General features: G+C 39.0%; 1 protein-coding gene across 3 annotated transcripts in view; it reads left to right on the top strand.

The window, feature by feature from the left end:
• Positions 1 to 20,226, top strand: part of RRM2B (ribonucleotide reductase regulatory TP53 inducible subunit M2B) — a 42,814-nt gene that overhangs the window by 5,178 nt on the left and 17,410 nt on the right. For all 3 annotated transcript variants that reach the window (XM_066379255.1, XM_066379254.1, XM_066379256.1), the window contains exons 2-5: positions 1,105 to 1,260; positions 6,618 to 6,734; positions 7,514 to 7,647; positions 8,088 to 8,182. In XM_066379255.1, the coding sequence (XP_066235352.1) occupies positions 1,105 to 1,260; positions 6,618 to 6,734; positions 7,514 to 7,647; positions 8,088 to 8,182 (502 nt within the window). The remainder of the gene's footprint in view (positions 1 to 1,104; positions 1,261 to 6,617; positions 6,735 to 7,513; positions 7,648 to 8,087; positions 8,183 to 20,226) is intronic.

Below are 20,226 nucleotides of genomic sequence, written 5' to 3'. Positions count from 1 at the left end.
GCTTATACCTTCAAAATAAGTAGTGACCAAATAAGACAGTCTGTGCTACAATGGTGGCGTGTATGAAATGTGTAAATCCCACCAGTGTTTGTGTGGCCTCAGGCTTTGATTGTGGGCCGTTCTGTTGTCTGGCCTTGCCTCTTAGCCTGATCTGCTTTAGCACACTTGATTCGGAGAGGCATGAGGATTGGTGGAGGCTGTGGTAGGGATGCAGGAACACGATGGACAGGCCTGGCACAGAAGAGGGACAGTTTGAGTTAGGAGATCAAAATTGAAATGTATCCCTATAATCTTGATTTATAAATTTTGGTCTATTTGTATATGCTTTGTATATACTCATTCTCATGCACACACAACTCTTCTGATTTTCTTGCTGACTATTTAAAAAAAATATGGCACTGTCCCCTGTAAGAGTGCCATGATATTTCCAACCAGTATGTTACGTGTAGGTATCTGTTTCTTGATTCCACAAGCTTTGAGACAGCTCACAATGACACACACCATGCGCAATAATGTTAACATGTAAATAGCGATAACAAATTGGTGTATGGTCAGTTCAGACAAACAATCTGTTGGTACAAAGTGTTCAGATAAGTATTATTATATTTTGGTTAGGATTAGAAAAGAAACATTAAACTAAAAAAAAAAAAGCCTTAACAGTAGCTTATTTGTGCCAGCGTTCTATCTCTGAGAGAGGAACAAAAGGGACTTCTTGTTCACAAATTTCTAAATTTTCCCATTGTGACATTTATTGGTCTAGTTTTGTGCTTATTCTCAATTAGCATTGATGACAGTAACTTTGTTCAGTGTTTATTATGTGCCAGGTTCTGTATAAAGTGCTTTTAATAATCAAAATTATTTCATGGTCACTTATGAGGTAGGTATTATTTTACTGATGTGGAAACCAAGGCTCAGATAAGTCAAGCAACCACACAACTAACCAACCAAACACTATTAACCAGCTACCAGATGGCAGTAAGCCTTCAACCCAAACCTCGACTCCCAAACCTATGCTATTTCCCTAACTCTCCAAGATGTGTGTTTAGATATGAACGAGGAGGAAATGTCTATACAAAATGGATGTTTGCATTTTAATTTTCAAAGAGGTTATCTTCAGATACCAGCGAAAATGAAGCCAAGTCAGGTGAAGAACCACTCCTAAGAAAGAGTTCTCGCCGATTTGTCATCTTTCCAATCCAGTACCCCGATATCTGGAAAATGTATAAAAAGGCACAGGCGTCCTTCTGGACAGCGGAAGAGGTAAGTAGCATCCCTTTCATCAGCAATCATGTTCTGTGGTGCAGGGTACACATCTTCTGTTAAAGGACATTGAGAAATTTATATTGTAAAATACATTGACTAAGATCACTTATATAAGATAATGTTTGAAATTACTGAGATTAAATACGGTGTTTGCCAATGTTTGGTATTTAGATTAATGTCTATAAGCATGTTACCTACTGCAAATATGCCATCCCGGTCGGCCAGATTTTTACTTCCAATATGTTTTAGGACATATTCTTTTTTTTTTTTTTTTGTATTTTTCCGAAGTTGGAAATGGAGAGGCAGTCAGACAGACTCCCGCATGCGCCCGACCCGGATCCACCTGGCATGCCCACCAGGGGGCGATGCTCTGCCCATCTTGGGGCATCGCTCTGCCACAATCAGAACCATTCCAGCGCCTGAGGCAGAGGCCACAGAGCCATCCTCAGCGCCCGGGCAAACTTTGCTCCAGTGGAGCCTTGGCTGCGGGAGGGGAAGAGAGAGACAGAGGAAGGAGAGGGGGAGGGGTGGAGAAGCAGATGGGCGCTTCTCCTGTGTGCCCTGGCCGGGAATCGAACCCGGGACTTCTGCACGCCAGGCCGACGCTCTACCACTGAGCCAACCGGCCAAGGCTGACATTTTCTTTTCTTTCTTTTTTTTTTTTTTGTATTTTTCTGATGCTGGAAACGGGGAGACAGTCAGACAGACTCCCGCATGTGCCCGACCGGGATCCACCCGGCACGCCCACCAGGGGGCGATGCTCTGCCCATCCGGGTCATCGCTCTGTTGCGACCAGAGCCACTCTAGCGCCTGAGGCAGAGGCCATAGAGCCATCCCCAGCACCCGGGCCATCTTTGCTCCAATGGAGCCTCTGCTACGGGAGGGGAAGAGAGAGACAGAGAGGAAGGAGAGGGGGAGGGGTGGAGAAGCAGATGGGCGCTTCTCCTGTGTGCCCTGGCCGGGAATTGAACCCGGGTCCCCCGCACGCCAGGCCGACGCTCTACCACTGAGCCAACTGACCAGGGCCACATTTTCTATTTTTTAAACAGACTTGGGTTGCTGTGACCAAATGAAACTAGTCTTTGCTTATGGTCACAATGAGTAAAATTGCAGCTATAGCCATAAGTTGAAAATGAAAGTCGTGGGGACACTGCTCTCAATTGAGGACTTACCTGATCCTCCAGAAGCTGTCATATGAAGAATCTTACCGCCGGGCAGTGCACAGCGCTCTTCCCAGTCTGGCCCTTGCCTTCAGCCACATCAAACCCGGCACAGCTGTTCCAGCAGACAGGACAGCTGTAGAATGCTTTCTGTTACTGTGGCATTTTTCACCTAGGAAGTGAGTTGAACACAACAAATTAGAAAATACTTGCTGGTTTGGTAAGGACATTTGGTCATGCAAGAGATTGCTCTGTAGTCTAATTGAACACACAAATAGCCATCGTCTTCATCTTCGAATATGATGGATGATACCTGCATAGCACTCTTGCTCTCTGTGTATATGTGTGTATATTTATATGTGCATGTAAATGCATGCTGTTCAGAATGCAGGCTCTGGAGCCAGATTGCCTAGGCACAAGTCCTGGTCCTGCCACTTACTAGCTGTGGAACTGGAAAAGTTGCTTAACCTCTCTGTGAATCCTCACTGGTATATTGAGCTAGTAGTACCTGATTCATTGGGTTGTTATGAGGATTAATGAGCTAAATCTTAGTAATGAGATTGATGCCTTATTTAGAATGTTTCTTGGCACTTAGCACCAAATAAATGTAAGCTATTATTTTATACAGAATGGGGGAAATTTACACTAGAAATCAGAAGCACCAATTTTTGAAGCCAGATCTGTTATGAATTTTACCCACTCACTTAACTTTGTTATTGTTAACATCTTTGTTCTATTCAACATATAGAGCAAAAACAAAACAAAACCCCAGCATTTTCAAATTGGGTCATAGTGCTTGGCACACCTGACTGTCACTAACTGTATGTGGTTTGTAGAAAAATTTTGTTAGATATAATTGAGAGAACAAAGAGAGTATACAGGTGGCTTTTTCATTCATCCTGTGTCTTGAAATTCATTTGAAAATTATATGTATCTTTTAACAAATGTAACATATTGTTACTAAGAAATACTAATTTGAAAAATTGTACATGATTAGAGGTTGGTATGTATTTTGTAGGCATCTTATGGGAAGATTCAAATACATATTTTGAAGGGAAGTCAAACACATTTAGTTCCACATGATTTTCATTTTAAAAATTATGTAAGTTATGATTTAATCAACTTTAAGCTTTATTGTTTTATCAGTGGTTTAGCTTATCAGAAACCTTGATTCAAAAGACAAAGTTCTGGGATTTGCTTTTGTGTTTTTAAAAGCTACCCAGGGAGCCTGACCTGTGGTGGCGCAGTGGATAAAGCGTCAACCTGGAAATGCTGAGGTCGCCAGTTCAAGACCTTGGGCTTTCCTGGTCAAGGCACATATGGGAGTTGATGCTTCCTGCTCCTCCCTTCTCTCTCATCTGTCTAAAATGAATAAATAAAGTCTTTAAAAGCTACCCAGGGAGTTATGATAACTAGAAGTTTGGAATCAATATTTAGCTGGTAAATTGGAGAATTTACTCAAATAGGATAAAGCTGGACAGGAAGGTTTACGGTGAGGGTGAACAATGACCAATGTAGTATAAATAAAATTTATAGGACCTTTTGAAAGCTGAGTGTTTGAAGAGATAAGTTTATTATGTAAGAGAAGCATATTGTAATATTAAAATTTAATATCAGGAATATAATATGTAAAAACCAGGACAATGTCCTTTAGTTAAACCTCAGTTGAACTCTACGTAATATAGGAACTGATTTTGAGCTTGCATATTTTAAAACATCTGTAAAAATATTTTCCCCCTTCTTGTCCAGTTGTGTCTCCAGGTGCTTATTTAGCACACTGGCATGTAGGAGTTTTAGATAGGACAAGGGTCTCAAGTCTGGGCAGTTTTTACTAAATGCTATTCTTGCTAAATGTAAGGTGTAGCACAGTATTTTGCAGATGCAGCTGTAGAAGAGGATAAACTTGACAGGAACCAACAGGACAAGTGTAGCCAACTGCAAAGAAGAAATCATGTGTAACCAACCAAATAGTGTATGTAAGCAATAGCTAAGCCTCCCTTTTTGGAGTCAGAGCTTTGAATGTGAACCCCCTGCCTCCTTTACTTGCTGCAAGTAAATAGAAATACCTAACAAGAGCCACTTCTCATTCCTGAATAGAATACCCCAAGGGGTGAACCCCTTGAATTCAGGAATAGTAGCTGCTCAGTAAATATTGAAAGAATACAGTAATGAGGAAAAGGATTTTAGAAAAGAACACAAATGTTTAAAAGGATGAATGAGTCCTTTTTGGAATGGCCAAAGAGATTTTGTAGCATAAATAAAAGAGGAACAAAGGAAAATTACATATTTCAAATGTTTATGAGATTACTGTGAAATGTACTTAAAATATCTTCCTGAGCCTAACCATGCAGTGGCGCAGTGGATGGAGCGTCGGACTGGGATGCCAAAGACCCAGGTTTGAGATCCTGAGGTCGCCAACTTGAGTGCGGGCTCATCTGGTTTGAGCAAAGGCTCACCAGCTTGGACCCAAGGTTGCTGGCTCCAGCAAGGGGTTTCTCAGTCTGCTGAAGGCCGGCGGTCAAGGCACTTATGAGAAAGCAATCAGTGAACAACTAAGGTGTTGCAGTGTGCAACAAAAGAAAAACTAATGATTGATGCTTCTCATCTCTCTGTTCCTGTCTGTCTGTCCCTGTCTATCTCTCTCTCTGTCTCTGAAAAAAAAAAAAAATCTTCCTGAGATGAAATGGTATCCATAGGGTACATTTAAAGACTATTTTTGAATTTTAGATTCTACCAAACTCTAGAGTGCATCTCTCTATTAATTTTAAGAAGTAGTTCTAATAAACATTTTCAAAAACATTCTTATTCTCAGGGGAAGTCATGCCTATAAATGCTTTAAAACTCAGATTTGTTACCTGATTGGGATTATTTCTGCATATGGAAGTAGATTAGCCTGCAGTAAAGCAGCAGCATAACTGCTTAATAGGTGCCTAATTATCCATCTATACTATATAGTGTTATGTAATTTGTTATACATTATGTGAAATGTCAAAGCAATGGCTGCCGTAAGTTAGTTTATTTGCCTCAGTTTCTTCCTGACTCATTTCTAGACTCTCTCCTGCCTCTGCCCCTTTCTTCATTTGTTCCAGTTCCACTAGATTATGATTTTCTTCCCCAGCTTTACTGATAATTATAATTGACATGTAACATTGTTGTAAGTTTAAAGTATACAATTTATTGATTTTATAGTTTTATAAATATAGTGCAAAAAATGATTATCATCATATCCTTGGCTAACACCTGCATCTCAACACAAATTCTTTTTTTGTGGTGAAACTAGATTATATTAGTTTTAATATTTTGAAAATACATCCTGCCAGCTTCTCAATTAACCACAAGATAAATTTCTTTATAATGTTTTTATTTGATTGTGTTCCTTTGTAATTGTCTTGGTTCAGGCTGCTATAATATTACCATGGACTAGATGGCTTGTCAACAACAGGAATTTATTTCTCATAGTTCTGGAGACCGGGAATTTTAAGATCAAGGTGCCAGCAGATTTGATATTTGGTGACAGCTTGCTGCTGGTTTATAGACAGCTATCTTTGTGCTGTGTCCTCACCCAACAGAAAGGGCAGTGGGGCTCTCTGGGCCTGTTTTATAAGGGCACTAATCCCATTCCTGAGGGCTGTACACTAATGATCTAATCACCCCAAAGGCTCCGCCTCCAAACACCAGCACCTCGGAAATTAGTTTTCAACAGGAATTGGAAGGGAGTGGATAATACATTCAGTCTATAGCAGTGTTGTTAACTGTTTTTCCTTTTTAAACATTTTACTCTGATGAGATGTCTCTCTTTAACTTTAAGGTGGAAGTTAGTTTTCCAAACATTTTTTAAATTGATTTTAATTTATTGTGTTTACATAGATTCTAGTGTTGCCCTGAATGCATCCCCTCTCCCCCGTATTCCCCTCAACTTCTCCCTTGCCCCTCCAAACATTTTTTAAAAATTTAATTTATTGATTTTTTTAAAGAGAGGAGAGAAAGAGAGAGAAAGGGGTTAGGGGAGGAGCAAGAAGCATCAACTTGTAGTTGCTTCTCATGCGTGCCTTGACCAAGCAAGCCCAGGTTTCAAATCAGTGACCTCAACCTTCCAGGCAGAAGTTCATCCACTGTGCCACCACAGGTCAGGCACCAAATGTTTTAAGAAGAACTGAGCTTCAAGTTAAAATTTTGAAAATGTTTTTATTTTAGGTTGACTTATCAAAGGATCTTCCTCACTGGAACAAGCTTAAATCAGATGAGAAGTATTTTATCTCTCACATCTTAGCCTTCTTTGCAGCCAGTGATGGGATTGTAAATGAAAATTTGGTAAGATTTTTGTTTTATTTTACTTTTGTTTCCATTCAGCAGTTAAATGATGATAATGGCAATAAAGTAATTAGACTGAACCTTAAAAATTATGTCTAGAAAATGAACTAGCTGAAGCTTCTTTCTTAATGTTTTTCTGATGAAGTATCAGAGGAAAGGATAGATTTGTTATTTGACCAGCAAAATATCATTAAATCAAGCATACTGTACCAATCAAAACTACTTAAAATGCATAAACATGAGTTCGATGTTTACCTTTAGATATGAATGCTAATAAAGAACCTGCACCTTAATACCCTTTCTGGAGCTCTGTAATAGAGCTCTAAGTTCTGGCTCCCCATTTTTAAACTTGTATTATGGTTTGCCAGCAAGTATGCTTTCTTGTTAAAGAGAATAGGAAGATATGGACTTTCATCATGAACTGGAAGGAGCTTCAGTAGATAGATCTATTTATTGTAGGAAAAACAAAATGACTCAAGGTCAATTCTACCAAGGGAAATGATTATTTTTGGTAGGTGTGCTACAATTTATTTGGTCCTATAGTCAGTATCTCCATCTAATAGGTCAATTCATTTAATTGCTTAAGAATACATTTTGCAACTAGTTTATTGTGGAGGGTTGCTGAATAAACAGTAGTGTTTATAATCCATTAGGTCTTTCTGACCTGTTGTGGCATGACAGGCAGTTTTTAAGTGGTAATTTTGATGTCCAGATTCTAATTTACATTGTTTAATGAGAGCCCACAGAATTGGATATATTTGTTTCCCTTATTTTCATAGGTGGAGCGATTTAGTCAGGAGGTACAGGTTCCAGAAGCTCGCTGTTTCTATGGCTTTCAAATTCTCATCGAGAATGTTCACTCAGAGATGTACAGTTTGCTAATAGACACTTACATCAGAGATCCCAAGAAAAGGTATCGCTGCTGGGATTTTATTTACAAAGGCTTATCCTACTGCTTAGTTATGTTAAGAGCAGAATTTACTCCAAAACTAAATGTTAGGGTAATATTAGTCAAATATAGTAGTTTAGGAGTATAATGTTTTCTATTGCACAAAAATGTGTTCAGTTTAAAAAATAAAAAGAGCTTGTATAGAACTGTTCATCTGTGGAGCACATTCTGTTTAGCAATTAAATATTTGAATTTGGTCAATTTGTTTTAGACCAGATCCAAACCACTAATTTGAGATTTACTTCAATGTCTATATTTTATGAACAGGCAAAAATACAGAAAAATTATAGATTTGATAATAGACCATAGAGTTGCAAGTATTATCTCTGATTAGCCAGTGAAAATTTATTCTGTTTAAGAAAAATAAGTGAATAACTTTGTCATTAATTCTTTTGTTTTTACAGAGAATTTTTATTTAATGCAATAGAAACAATGCCATATGTGAAGAAGAAAGCAGATTGGGCCTTACGATGGATAGCAGATAGAAAATCTACTTTTGGTATGTAGCTTTAATTTATATATATCAAATTTGCCTTGGTAAGTAATACCATTTACTTGATAAAAAATAACACTATTTTACCTGGTGTGACTATCTCAAAGTCTCAACAATCATTCTTTCTAATAATAAACTAGAAACCAGGATTAAAACAATCTAAAATTATATTCTGTTTAATAAATTGCAAGCTGAAAGGTTAAGATGTCTTAACCTTAAGATGTATATAATACAGGTAAATAAGTAAGTCACATAGAATCTGACAAGAGTCTTAAAGCAATCCTCAATTTATAACTGCTTTCCAGAATGTGTCTTTTAGAAATTTAAAGTGAGTCAGTTTACATTTTTTCAGGGAACAAAGAGGTAGTTTTAGAAAAACTAAAGATTAGTGCACTCAAGTAGAGTAAGGAACAGTTTTCAAAAACAGGCTTATTTTTCACCCTCTGGATGAATTGAGATCCAATAAAGTTTTTAAGGAAGTGATTAATATTGTATCTTATACATAGTAGTTGTTCAGTAAATCTTTTTAAAACTTTTAATTAAAATATTCAGGTAATTTATTTAAATAGCTCTAAGTACTGTCTCCTTCTTATCTATTTCATAATTGGTGGTTGTATTCAAAATGTGGGGAAGCAGGTCACAGTAGTTTTGGTTTCAGGACTCCTTTGTACTCTTAAAAATGGTTGAGGACTCAGCCCTGGCAGGTTAGCTCTGTCCTGGCCTGACCAGGCGGTGGCACAGTGGATAGAGAGTCAGCCTGGGATGCAGAGAACCCAGGTTTGAAACCCCAAGGTCACCGGCTTAAGTGTGGGCTCATCTGGCTTGAGCACAGGCTCACAGCTTGAGCATGGGTCGCTAGGTTGAGCGTGGGATAATAGAAGCGACCCATGGTCAATAGCTTGAGCCGAAAGGTCACTGGCTTGAAGCCCAAGATCACTGGCTTAAGCCCAAGGTCTCTGGCTTGAGCAAGGGGTCACTGGCTGTGCGTTACCCCCGTGGTCAAGGCACATATGAGAAAGCAATCAGTGAACAACTAAGGTGCCGCAATGAAGAATTGATGCTTCTCGTCTCTCTCCCTTCCTGTCTGTCTGTTCCTATCTGTCCCTCTCTCTGATTCTCTCTCTCTCTCTCTCTCTCTCTCTCACACACACACACACAAAAAGAGCGTTGTTTCAAAATAACAAGGTTGCGGGTTTAATCCCTGGTCAGAGCACACACAAGAAGCAACCAGGGAATGTATGACTGAGTGGAACAACAAATACTTCCCTTCTCCCTTCCCTCTCTCTTCTTTCCTCTTTCTGTCTCTCAATAAAAATTAAGCCCTGACCAGATGGCTTGGTTGCTTGGAGCTTGTCCCAGAGTGTGGAGGTTGCTGGGTTTAATTCCCTGGTCAGGGCACATACAGGAGCAGCTTAGTGTTCCTGTCTGCCTCTCTTTCTCTCAAAAAAAAAAAAAATTTTTATATATATATTGAGTACTCTGACATGGGCTATTGATATTTCCATATTAGAAATTAAAACCAAGAAACTTTAAACATATCTAATAATGCATTTTTACATGAGAGCGACCTGTTAGATTTTAACATATATTTATGAAAAAAAATCCATATATTTTCTGAAAATAATTTAGTGAGAAGAATAGTATAGTTTTTAATTTTTGCAAATCTTTTTAATGTCTGAGCTGAATTATATCTACTTATGTATTCAATTTGTTGCAGAATGTTGTTTTAGTTGAATTATACAAAGAAAATCTACTCTCATTAGGATATGTATTTAGAAAAGGGAGGAGTATTGTACCAGGCTTTTCAGATTATTATGGAAATGCCGTATAGTGTCCGATAACACACTATACACTCATGAGAGAATGGTAGTAAGAAAATCAATAGTGCCTTAATACTATTATGAAAATAGTTCCGACCCCACAGACCTCATCGATCTGTGAATTTCCAGGGACCCTGGGACCACACATTGAGAACCAGTGATGAGTTGTAAGGTATGGCAAGTTTATAGTATATCAGGGAAGAAACAGGTATGTTTATGTTGCTATCAGTTCATTTTGAGACTGAGAAAAGGAGTGATTCTCAATGTGCATAAACATCACCCAAGAATTTGTAGAAAAACCCTGCAGAAGAATCCTGGTCCTCACAAGAGTGATGTAGGAGGCCCAGGTGAGACCGAGGAGTCTGCATTTCATACCTAGTTGATTTTCTCACAAGTGGTTTGAGAGGCACATTTTGAGAAATACTGGCTTTAGAGGAAAAAGAAGAGATATTCCAACATGTTCAGTATGCACTGAAAATATTAGGATGGATAGGTACTGATGGAAAGTGAAGAACAGGGTCATAGAAGGCATGTGTTTCATGACACCACCAAAGAGGACAACCTAGAAGTAGAGAAGATAGAGAGGGTGGCAGTCACCATGTGACATCGGGGGCTCCTTTTAAATGTTCCATATTGCTACTCTCAAGGCAAGCTCTGTTTAGGGTTCTGAGTCGGGGTCTCTAAGGAAAGAACATGGTCTAACCTGGTGCAGGGGAGTGGAATAGGAGGTGGGAAAAGGAAAGAGTGAAGAACACATTGGTGGCTCCCTGTTTGGGAGAGGAGCTAAAAGACAACAACATGAAAATGATGTCGCGCTTCACCAAACACCTGTACTTTCCGTTAACCAGCTGGGGAAGTGCAGTTTTGTGAGCTACTTGAGCCACCTGCACCGTTAGTGCCTTTAGGTTGATGAAGGCAGCTTTTTCATCTGGCTTGGGGCTTTGCTAGTACTTTAGGTGACCTTGATGACTTCTGCACCTAGTAGGACCCAGTAGAGCAACTGTTCTTTCCTCAAATTCAGACACTTCTAATCCTTTTCTAATGTAAAAACGTTAGCTTGTTTGAAAGTTACATTATAAGGAAATTCAATTCCTGTAAACCTAAAAATCCTTAATTTATCTGCTTATTTTTAAAAAAATTATGATATACTGCTTAATTAAAAAATTTAAATATCTTTAAAGAACTTAAAAACAGCCTGACCAGGCGGTGGTACAGTGGATAGAGTGTCATACTGGGACTCTCAGAACCCAAGTTTGAACCCAGAGGTCGCCAGCTTGAGCACGGGCTCACCAGCTTGAGTGTGGGATCATAGACATGACCCATGGTCATTGGCTTGAAGCCCAAGGTTGCTGGCTTGAGCAAGGGGTCACTGGCCAGTCCAGACACATAGGGGAAAGCAATCAATGAACAACTAAGGTGCTACAACTATGAGTTGATACTTCTTATGTTTTTCCCTTCCTGTCTGTCTATCCCTGTCTGCCCCCCACCCCGCCTTTCTCCTTTGCTTAAAAAAAAAAGACCTTTAAAACATTAAATATGTAGATTCAACCTTAATATATGTAATGAAATTTTATTTCAAACATCAAAAAAACATGTAGTTATACAGTCTTAATGCATTGCATCATAGAAGTCAGCTCCATCTTTACAATACAGTGTGTCCGTAAAGTCATGGTGCACTTTTGATCAGTTACAGGAAAGCAACAAAAGACGATAGAAATGTGAAATCTGCACCAAATAAAAGGAAAACTCTCCCAGTTTCATACCTATTCAGTGCAGTTCGATGTGGGCTCACACACAGATTTTTTAGGGGTCCTTAGGTAGCTATCCCGTATAGCCTCTACAGACTCATCACTGACTGATGGCCTACCAGAACGGGGTTTCTCCACCAAACTGCCAGTTTCCTTCAACTGCTTATCCCACCGAGTAATGTTATTCCTATGTGGTGGCGCTTCCTTATAAACGCGCCAATATTCACGTTGCACTTTGATCACGGATTCGAATTTAAAGATTTTTTTTTTTTTTTTTTTTTTTACGGAGACAGAGAGAGTCAGAGAGAGGGGCAGACAGAGACAGACAGACAGGAACAGTGAGGGAGATGAGAAGCATCAATCATCAGCCTATCGTTGCCACACCTTAGTTGTTCATTGATTGCTTTCTCATATGTGCCTTGACCGTGGGGCTGCAGAAGGCCGAGTAACCCCTTGCTCAAACCAGATGAGCCTATGCTCAAGCTGGCGACCTGAGGGTCTCGAACCTGGGTCCTTGGCATCCCAGTCCAACACTCTATCCACTGCGCCACCACCTGGTCAGGCCACGGATTCGAATTTAGCGAGCCACAGAACACACTGAACTTTCCTCTGTACCGTCCACATCTCGACTGGCATGGCCGTGGGCTGCTCCGTTGTATACACGGTGTTATGTCATCATCTGCGCATGCGCACATGCTGCCACATCATCCTACAGAAACTGGGAGGGTTTTCCTTTTATTTGGTGCAGATTTCACATTTCTATTGTCTTTTGTTGCTTTCCTGTGACCGGACAAAAGTGTACCATGACTTTACAGACACACTGTATATTCTCCTTTCCCATCTCTAAAACAAATCATGAGGCCTCCACATTCATTGTAGTTTTTACAAGAAATGTTTTGGAAATCTCTTTTTTTTTTTTAAGTGAGAGGAGGGAGAGATAGAGAGACAGACTCCTGCATACATCCTAACTAGGATCCATCCAGCAACCCCCATCTGGGCAGATGCTGAATCAACTGAGCTATCCTCAGTGCCTGAGGCTGACACTCAGACCAATCAAGCCCACTGACTGTGAGAGGGGAAGAGAGAGAGAAGGGGGAGAGGCAGGGGAGGGAAGAGAAACAGATGGTCGCTTCTCCTGTGTGCCCTGATCAGGGATTGAACCTGGGACGTCTACTTGCTGGGCTGATGCTCTGTCCACTGAGCCAACCAGCCAGGGGTGGAAATCTCTTTTTAGTATACATCTGTTCATGAAAATTTGTAAAATTTACCCCTTATAATCCTTTAATATTCTCCAAAAAATAAGAGCTTTCTATAACTATATCTGTTCTGATTTTCATTTTTTAGCATTCACATGAATGCACAGAATAGTTAAAATAACACTCTTCCTCTTATTCACAATGTTTGCATTAGATTACAATCTTTCAGCCCTGGCTGGTTGGCTCAGCGGTAGAGCATCGATCTGGCATGTGGAAATCCTAGGTTTAATTCCTGGTCAGGGCACACAGGAGAGGCAAACATCTGCTTCTTCCCCCCATCCCTTTCTTTCTCTCTCTCTCTCTCTCTTCTCCCGCAGCCATGGCTTGATTGGTTTGAGCACATTGGCCCCAGTCACTGAGGATGGCTCTGTTGAGCCTCTGCCTCAGGTGCTAAAAATAGCTTGGTTGCCAGTGCCCCAGGCAGAGCATTCTCCCAGACAGAAGTTGCTGGGTGAATCCCAGTTGGGATGTATTTGGAGTCTGTCTCTGTATCTCCCCTACTCTCACTTAAAAAAATATATATTACAGTCTTGTTTCCTTATAGATAAATGTCCATATGACATCATCTTTATGTCAATGAAAAAGTATCAACTATAACTATTCATTATCTTAATAGTAAAATGAAAGTACAGTAATCTATATCAGTGGTTTTCAACCTTTTTACACTTGGAGAGAGGTGAAAATAGGGTAATTATTTTAGGGACTGCTAAGATAGAAATCACCCTGAGCATGAGTGAATTCAACTAAGATCATTGGGTCTATATCTTCTATTTTTTTAATATAGAAATTAAATGTAATGGGGTGACATTGATCAATAAGAGTGCATAGGTTTCAGATAAACATCTCTATAGCAGTTGAACTGTTAATTTTGTTGAGTGCCCATCACCCAAAGTCAAATCATTTTCTGTCACTGTATATTTGTCCCTCTTTATTCCCCATTCCCCCCCACTCCCCTCCACCTAGAAACTGCTTCACTTTTATCTATGTCTATGAGTCTCAGTTTTATATTCCACCTATCTGTGAAATATAGTTCTTACCTTTTTCTGATTTACTTATTTCACTCAGTATAATATTCTCAAGGTCTATCCATGTTGTCGTAAATGGCAATATGTCATCATTTCTTATGGCCGAGTAACATTCCATTGTATATATGTACCACATCTTCTTTATCAAATACTCTATCGAGGGACACTGGTTTTTCCATGTCTTGGCCACTGTGAAAAATGCTGCGATGAACATGGGAATGAATGCGTCTTTGTGTACAGATGTTTTCAGGTTTTTTGGTAGGTACCCAGTAGAGGGATTGCTGGGTCATATGGTAATTTATAATTTTTTGAGGAACCACCATATTGTCTTCCATAATGGCTGTACCAGATTACATCCCCACCAACAGTGAATGAGGATTCCTTTTTCTCCACAGCCTCTCCAACACTTGTTATTACCTGTCTTGTTGATAACAGCCAATCTAACAGGTGTGAGGATATCTCATTGTAATTTTGATTTGCATTTCTCAAAAAGCTAGTGAAGATGAACATCTTTTCATATATCTATTTGTTGTTTGTATGTCTTAATGGGAGAAATGTCTATTCAGGTCCTCATTTTTTATTTTATTTATTTATTTTTTAAAGATTTTGTTTATCTATTTTAGAGAGGGAAGAGAGAGAGAAAGGGAGAGAAGGGAAGGAGGAGCAGGAAGCATCAACTCCCACATGTACCCTGACCAGGCAAGTCCAGGGTTTTGATGTTGCCACCTCAGCATTCCAGGTCAAGGCTCCACCTACCGCGCCACCACAGGCCAGGCCTCCATCTTTTTTTATTTGGATTGCTTGCTTGTTTGTTGCTGAGCTTTTTGAGTTCTTTATATATTATGGATATTAACCCCTTATGAGAGCTGTTGTTTGTGAATATCATCTCCCATTTGGTTGGATGCCTTTTTGTTTTGTTGTTGGTTTCTTTTGCTGTGCAGAAAGAAGCTTTTTAGTTTGATATATTCCCATTCATTTATGATTGCCTTTACTTCCCTTGCCTTTGTGGTCAAATTCATAAAATTTTCTCTGTGGCCAAGGTCTATAAGTTTAGTACCTATGTTTTCTTCTAGGTAATTTATTGTTTCAGTTCTTATATTTAGGTCTTTGATCCATTTTCAATTAATTTTTGTGCATGGGGACAAGGTATAGTCAAGTTTTATTCTTTTGCATGTGGCTTTCCAATTCCAATTTCCGCAGAACCTTTTTTTTTTTTTTTTGGTGGCAGAGACAGAGAGAGAGTCAGAGAGAGGGACAGACAGACAGGAAGGGAGAGAGACGAGAAACATCAATTCTTCATTGCAGTTCCTTTGTTGTTCATTGATTGATTTTTCATATGTGCTTTGATCAGGGGCTACAGCAGACTGAGTAGCCCCTTGCTTGAGCCAGCGACCTTGGGCTCAAGCTGGTGAGCCTTGCTCAAACCTGATGAGCCCGCGTTCAAGCTGGCGACCTCGGGGTCTTAAACCTGGGTTCTCCGTGTCCCAGTTTGACAGTCTATCCACTGCGCCCCAGCATCATTTTTTGAAGAGCCTTTCTTTTTTCCAGTGTATGGTTTTGGCTCCTTTGTCAAAGATAATTTGTCCATCTATATGTAGTTTTATCTCTGGGCTCTTGGTTTTGTTCCATTGGTCTGTATGTCTGTTTTTCTACCAATACCTTGTTGTTTTGATTATTGTGGCTCTGTAGTATAATTTGAAGTCAGGTAGTGTGATACCTCTGGCTCCATTCTTTTTTTTCTCAGAAGTGTTTTGGCTATTTCGGGTCTTATGGTTCCATACAAATCTGATGATTCTTTGTTCTATTTCTTTTAAAAATGACTTTGGGATTTTAATGGGGATTGTATTGAATTTGTATATTGCTTTGGGTTATATGGACATTTTAATTGTGTTGATTTTTCCAATCCATGAACATGGAATATTTTTTCATTTCATTTTGTCTTTTTCAATTTCTTTCAGTAATGCTTTGTAGTTTTCAATATATAGCTCCTTCACATCCTTAAGTTTATTCATAGGTGTTTTTCATTGTTGCAATTGTAAAAGGAATTTTTTAAAATTTAGTTTCTGAAGTTTTGTTGTTGGCATATGGGAAAGCAGGAGATTCTTGTATATTGATTTTGTATCCTGCAGCTTTATTGTATTTGTTTATTGTTTCTAATAGATTTTCGGTGGAGTCTTTGAGGTATTCTATATACAGGATCATGTCATCTGCAAAAAGTGATACCTTGACTTCTTCTTTCCCAGTATGAATGCCTTTTATTTTCTTCTTTTGACTAATTACTCTGGCTAAAACTTCCAGAACTATGTTGAATAAGAGTAGAGAGAGTGGACAGTCTTGTCCTGTTCCTGATTTTAGAGGAAAAGCTTTCATTTTTTCACCATTTAGTATATTAGCTGATGGTTTGTCATATATGGCCTTAGATTATGTTGAAGTATTTTCCTTCTATACTCATTTTATTGAGTGTTTTAAACATAAATGGATGTTGTATCTTATTGAATACCTTTTCTGCATCTATTTTTTTAAAAGATTTTATTTATTCATTATAGAGAGGGAAGAGAGAGAGAGATAGAAGGGATGAGGAGCAGGCACAACTCCCATATGTGCCTTGACCAGGCAAGCCCAGGGTTTTGAACTGGCAACTTCAGCATTTCCAGGTTGACTCTTTATCCACTGCGCCACCACAGGTCAGGCTCTGCATCTATTGATAGGATCATATGAATTTTGTCCTTTGTTTTGTTGTTGTGGTATATTATATTAATTGATTTGCATATGTTGAACCATTCTTGCTCCTGGAATGAATCCTACTTGCTCATGATATATTTGATTCGGTAGTATTTAGTTTCAGATTTTTGCTTCTGTATTCATTAGAGATAATTAGTAATTTTTCTTTTTTGAATTATCCTTGCCAGGTTTTGGTATCAGGGTGAGCCTCATAAAATGAGTTAGGGAGTATTGCTTCTTCTTTTGTTTTTGGAAGACTTTGAGAAGGATAGGTACCAAATCTTTTTTGAATGTATGGTGAATTCACCGGTGTAGCCATCTGGTCCTGGACTTATATTTTTGGGGAGGTTTTTGATAGTTGTTTCTATTTCATCCCTGCTTCGAGGTCTATTTATTTTTCACTTCTTTGTGAATCAGGCTAGGAAGATTGTATAGTTCTAGGACAGTGGTTGGCAAACTGCAGCTCGCGAGCCACATGTTGGCTCTTTGGCCCCTTGAGTGTGGCTCTTCCACAAAATACCACGTGAGGGCACAAAGCCCAGTTTAGGAGTACCCTAATTAAGTTAATAACAATGTACCTACCTATATAGTTTAAGTTTAAAAAATTTGGCTCTCAAAAGAAATTTCAATAGTTGTACTGTTGATATTTGGCTCTGTTGACTAATGAGTTTGACAACCACTGTTCTAGGAACTTATCCATTTCTAGATTGTTGAATTTAGTGGCATATAATCGTTCATAGTATGTATTCTAATATGATCCTTTGTATATCTATGATGTCTATGGTAATTTATCCTCTTTCATTTTGGATTTTGTTCATATGAGTCATTTTGTTATTGTTGTTGTTCCTTAGTGAGTCTCGTCAGGGGTTTGTCAATTTTATTGATCTTTTCAAAGAACCAGCTCTTTGTTGCATTATTTTAATTTTTGTAGGTATTTTGTCCTCTGTTTCATTTAATTCTGCTCTAATTTTTACTATTTTTTTCTGATTTTGGGTTGCCTTTGCTCTTCTTTTTCTAGTTTTTTAGATGTGATGTTAGGTTCTTTACTTGGTATCTCGCTTGTTTCTTGATGTAAGCCTGTAATGATAAAAGTTACCTCTTTTTACTGCTTCAGTGCATCCCAGAAGTTTTGATATGTTGTGTTGTCATTCTCATTTGTCTGTATATATCTTTTTATCTTTGCTTTTATTTCTTCTTTGACCCAGTCATGTTTTAGAATTATGTCATTTCATTTCTACATTTTTCTTTACTTCCTTTTTGCAGTTGAATGCTAATTTTTGAGCCTTATGGTTAGAGAATGTGCTTGGTATAATTTCAATCTTTTTGAATTTGTTGAGGTTAGTTTTCTGGCCCAACATATTCTATGCTTGAGAATGTTCCCATGCACACTGGAAAAGAATGTATAATCTGATATACTGGGATGAAATGTTCTGTAAATGTATATTATGTCCATTTGGTCAAGTGTGTCATTTAAGGCCAACCTTTTTTTCTCCCTCCCTCCCTCCCTCCGTCCCTCCCTTCCTTCTTTCCTTTTTCTTTCTTTCTTTTTTTTGAGATTTTTTTGTGTGTGTGTGACAGAGACAGAGAGAGGGACAGAAGATAGGGACAGACAGGCAGGATGGAAGAGAGATGAGAAGCATCAATTCTTTGTTGCAGCACCTTAGTTGTACATTGATTGCTTTCTCATATGTGCCTTGATTAGGGGGCTATACTAGAGCAGATTGACCCCTTGCTCAAACCAGTGACTTTGGACTTCAAGCCAGTGACCAGAGGGTAATGTCTATGATCCCACACTCAAGTTAGCTACCTTGCGCTCAAGCTGGTGAGCTCGCACTCAAGCCAGATGAGCCTGTGCTTAAGCCGGTTACCTTGGGGTTTCAAACCTGGGTCCTCTGCATACCAGTTCAACACTCTATCCACTGCGCCACCACCTGGTCAGGTGAGATTTTATTTATTGATTTTACAGAAAAGAGAGGGGGTGGGAAATGAGAAGTATCAATTGATAGTTGCTTTGCTTTAGGTGTTCATTAATTGCTTGTTTTATGTGCCTTGACCAGGCAAGCCCAGGGTTTTGAACTGGCAACCTCAGCATTCCAGGTTGATATAGGTGGTGCATCTACTGCACCACCACAGGCCAGGCCAATATTTCTTTATTGATTTTCTGTTTGGATAATCTATCTAAAGCTGTCAATGGTGTGTTAGGATCTCTAAGTATGATTATTTTGTCTGTTTCTCTTTTTTGTTCTGTTAGTAGGTATCATATATTGTGGTGCTCCCTGGTTTGGTGCATATATATTAAGTGTGATGTCTTCTTAATATTGTCTCTCCTTTGTAATTATGAAATCCATCTCTGTCTCTGGTTACCTTTGTTGTCTTGAAGTCAGCATTATCAGGTATTATTATGGCTATACCTGCTTTTCTTTGGATATTATTTGCTTGGAGAATTGTTTTTCAACCTTTCACTTTGAGTCTACTTTTGTCCTTCTAGCTTAGGTGTGTTCCCTGAAGGCAGCATATGGTTGTGTTTTGCTTTTTGATCCAATCTGCTACTCTGGGCCTCTTTATTGGTGAGTTCAGTCCATTTACATTTAGGGTAATTATTGATGCTTGAGAATTTCCTATAGTTATTTTATGTTTTGTTTTCTGGTAACTCTGAGTCTCTTTGGGTTATTTTCCATTGTGTTTCTATCAGTTTTTATTTGGTGGTATTCCATATTTCTTTCCTCAATTTCCTCTTTTGTTAAACTTTATGTTTCAGTATTGGTTTTTTTGTGGTGGTTACCATTAGGCTATTAAGAAAAAAATTTTCAGCCCTGGCCAGTTTGTTCAGTGGTAGAGCGTCGGCCTGTCATGTAGATGTCCTGGGTTCAATTCCCAGTCAGCACACAGGAGAAGTGCCCATCTGCTTTTCCACCACTCCCCCCTCACTTTTCTCTCTCTCTTCTCCTCTCTCTGGCAACCAAGGCTTGATTAGAGTGAGTTGGCCCTGGACGCTGAGGATGGCTCCATGGCCTCCACCTCAGGTGCTAAAAAATGGCTCTGGATACAACAAAGCAAGGGCCCCAGATGGGCAGATTATCGTCCCCTAGTGGACTTGCTGGGTGGATCTCAGTTGGGGTGCATGCGCGAGTCAGTCTCTGCCTCCTCTCCTCTCACTAAAAAAAAGAAAAAAGAAAACAATTTTTTCATATATATAAGAGTCCTTTGTCTTATGAGTGCTTGTGCACTTCATCCTCTTTTGCTACTTCAGATCTTTATTCTCTCCTCTTTTATGTTTTTGTTGTCACAGATTGTCCTTGTTTATATTGTAATCTTGTTGGAGCTTTTACTTATAGTTTTGTGTTGTTTTGTTCTTTGTTTCTGGTAGAATAACCCCCTTGAGTATTTCCTACAGTCGGGATTTTCTGGGGATAAATTCCCTCAGCTCTGTAAGTCTGGAAAAGTTTTTATTTATTCTTCATATTTAAAGGATAACTTTGA

This window comes from Saccopteryx leptura, chromosome 3 (assembly GCF_036850995.1).
Source record: "Saccopteryx leptura isolate mSacLep1 chromosome 3, mSacLep1_pri_phased_curated, whole genome shotgun sequence".
Classification (NCBI taxonomy): domain Eukaryota; kingdom Metazoa; phylum Chordata; class Mammalia; order Chiroptera; family Emballonuridae; genus Saccopteryx; species Saccopteryx leptura.
The sequence above is the reverse complement of the archived record's forward strand: the minus strand, read 5'-3'. Positions and strand labels throughout refer to the sequence as shown.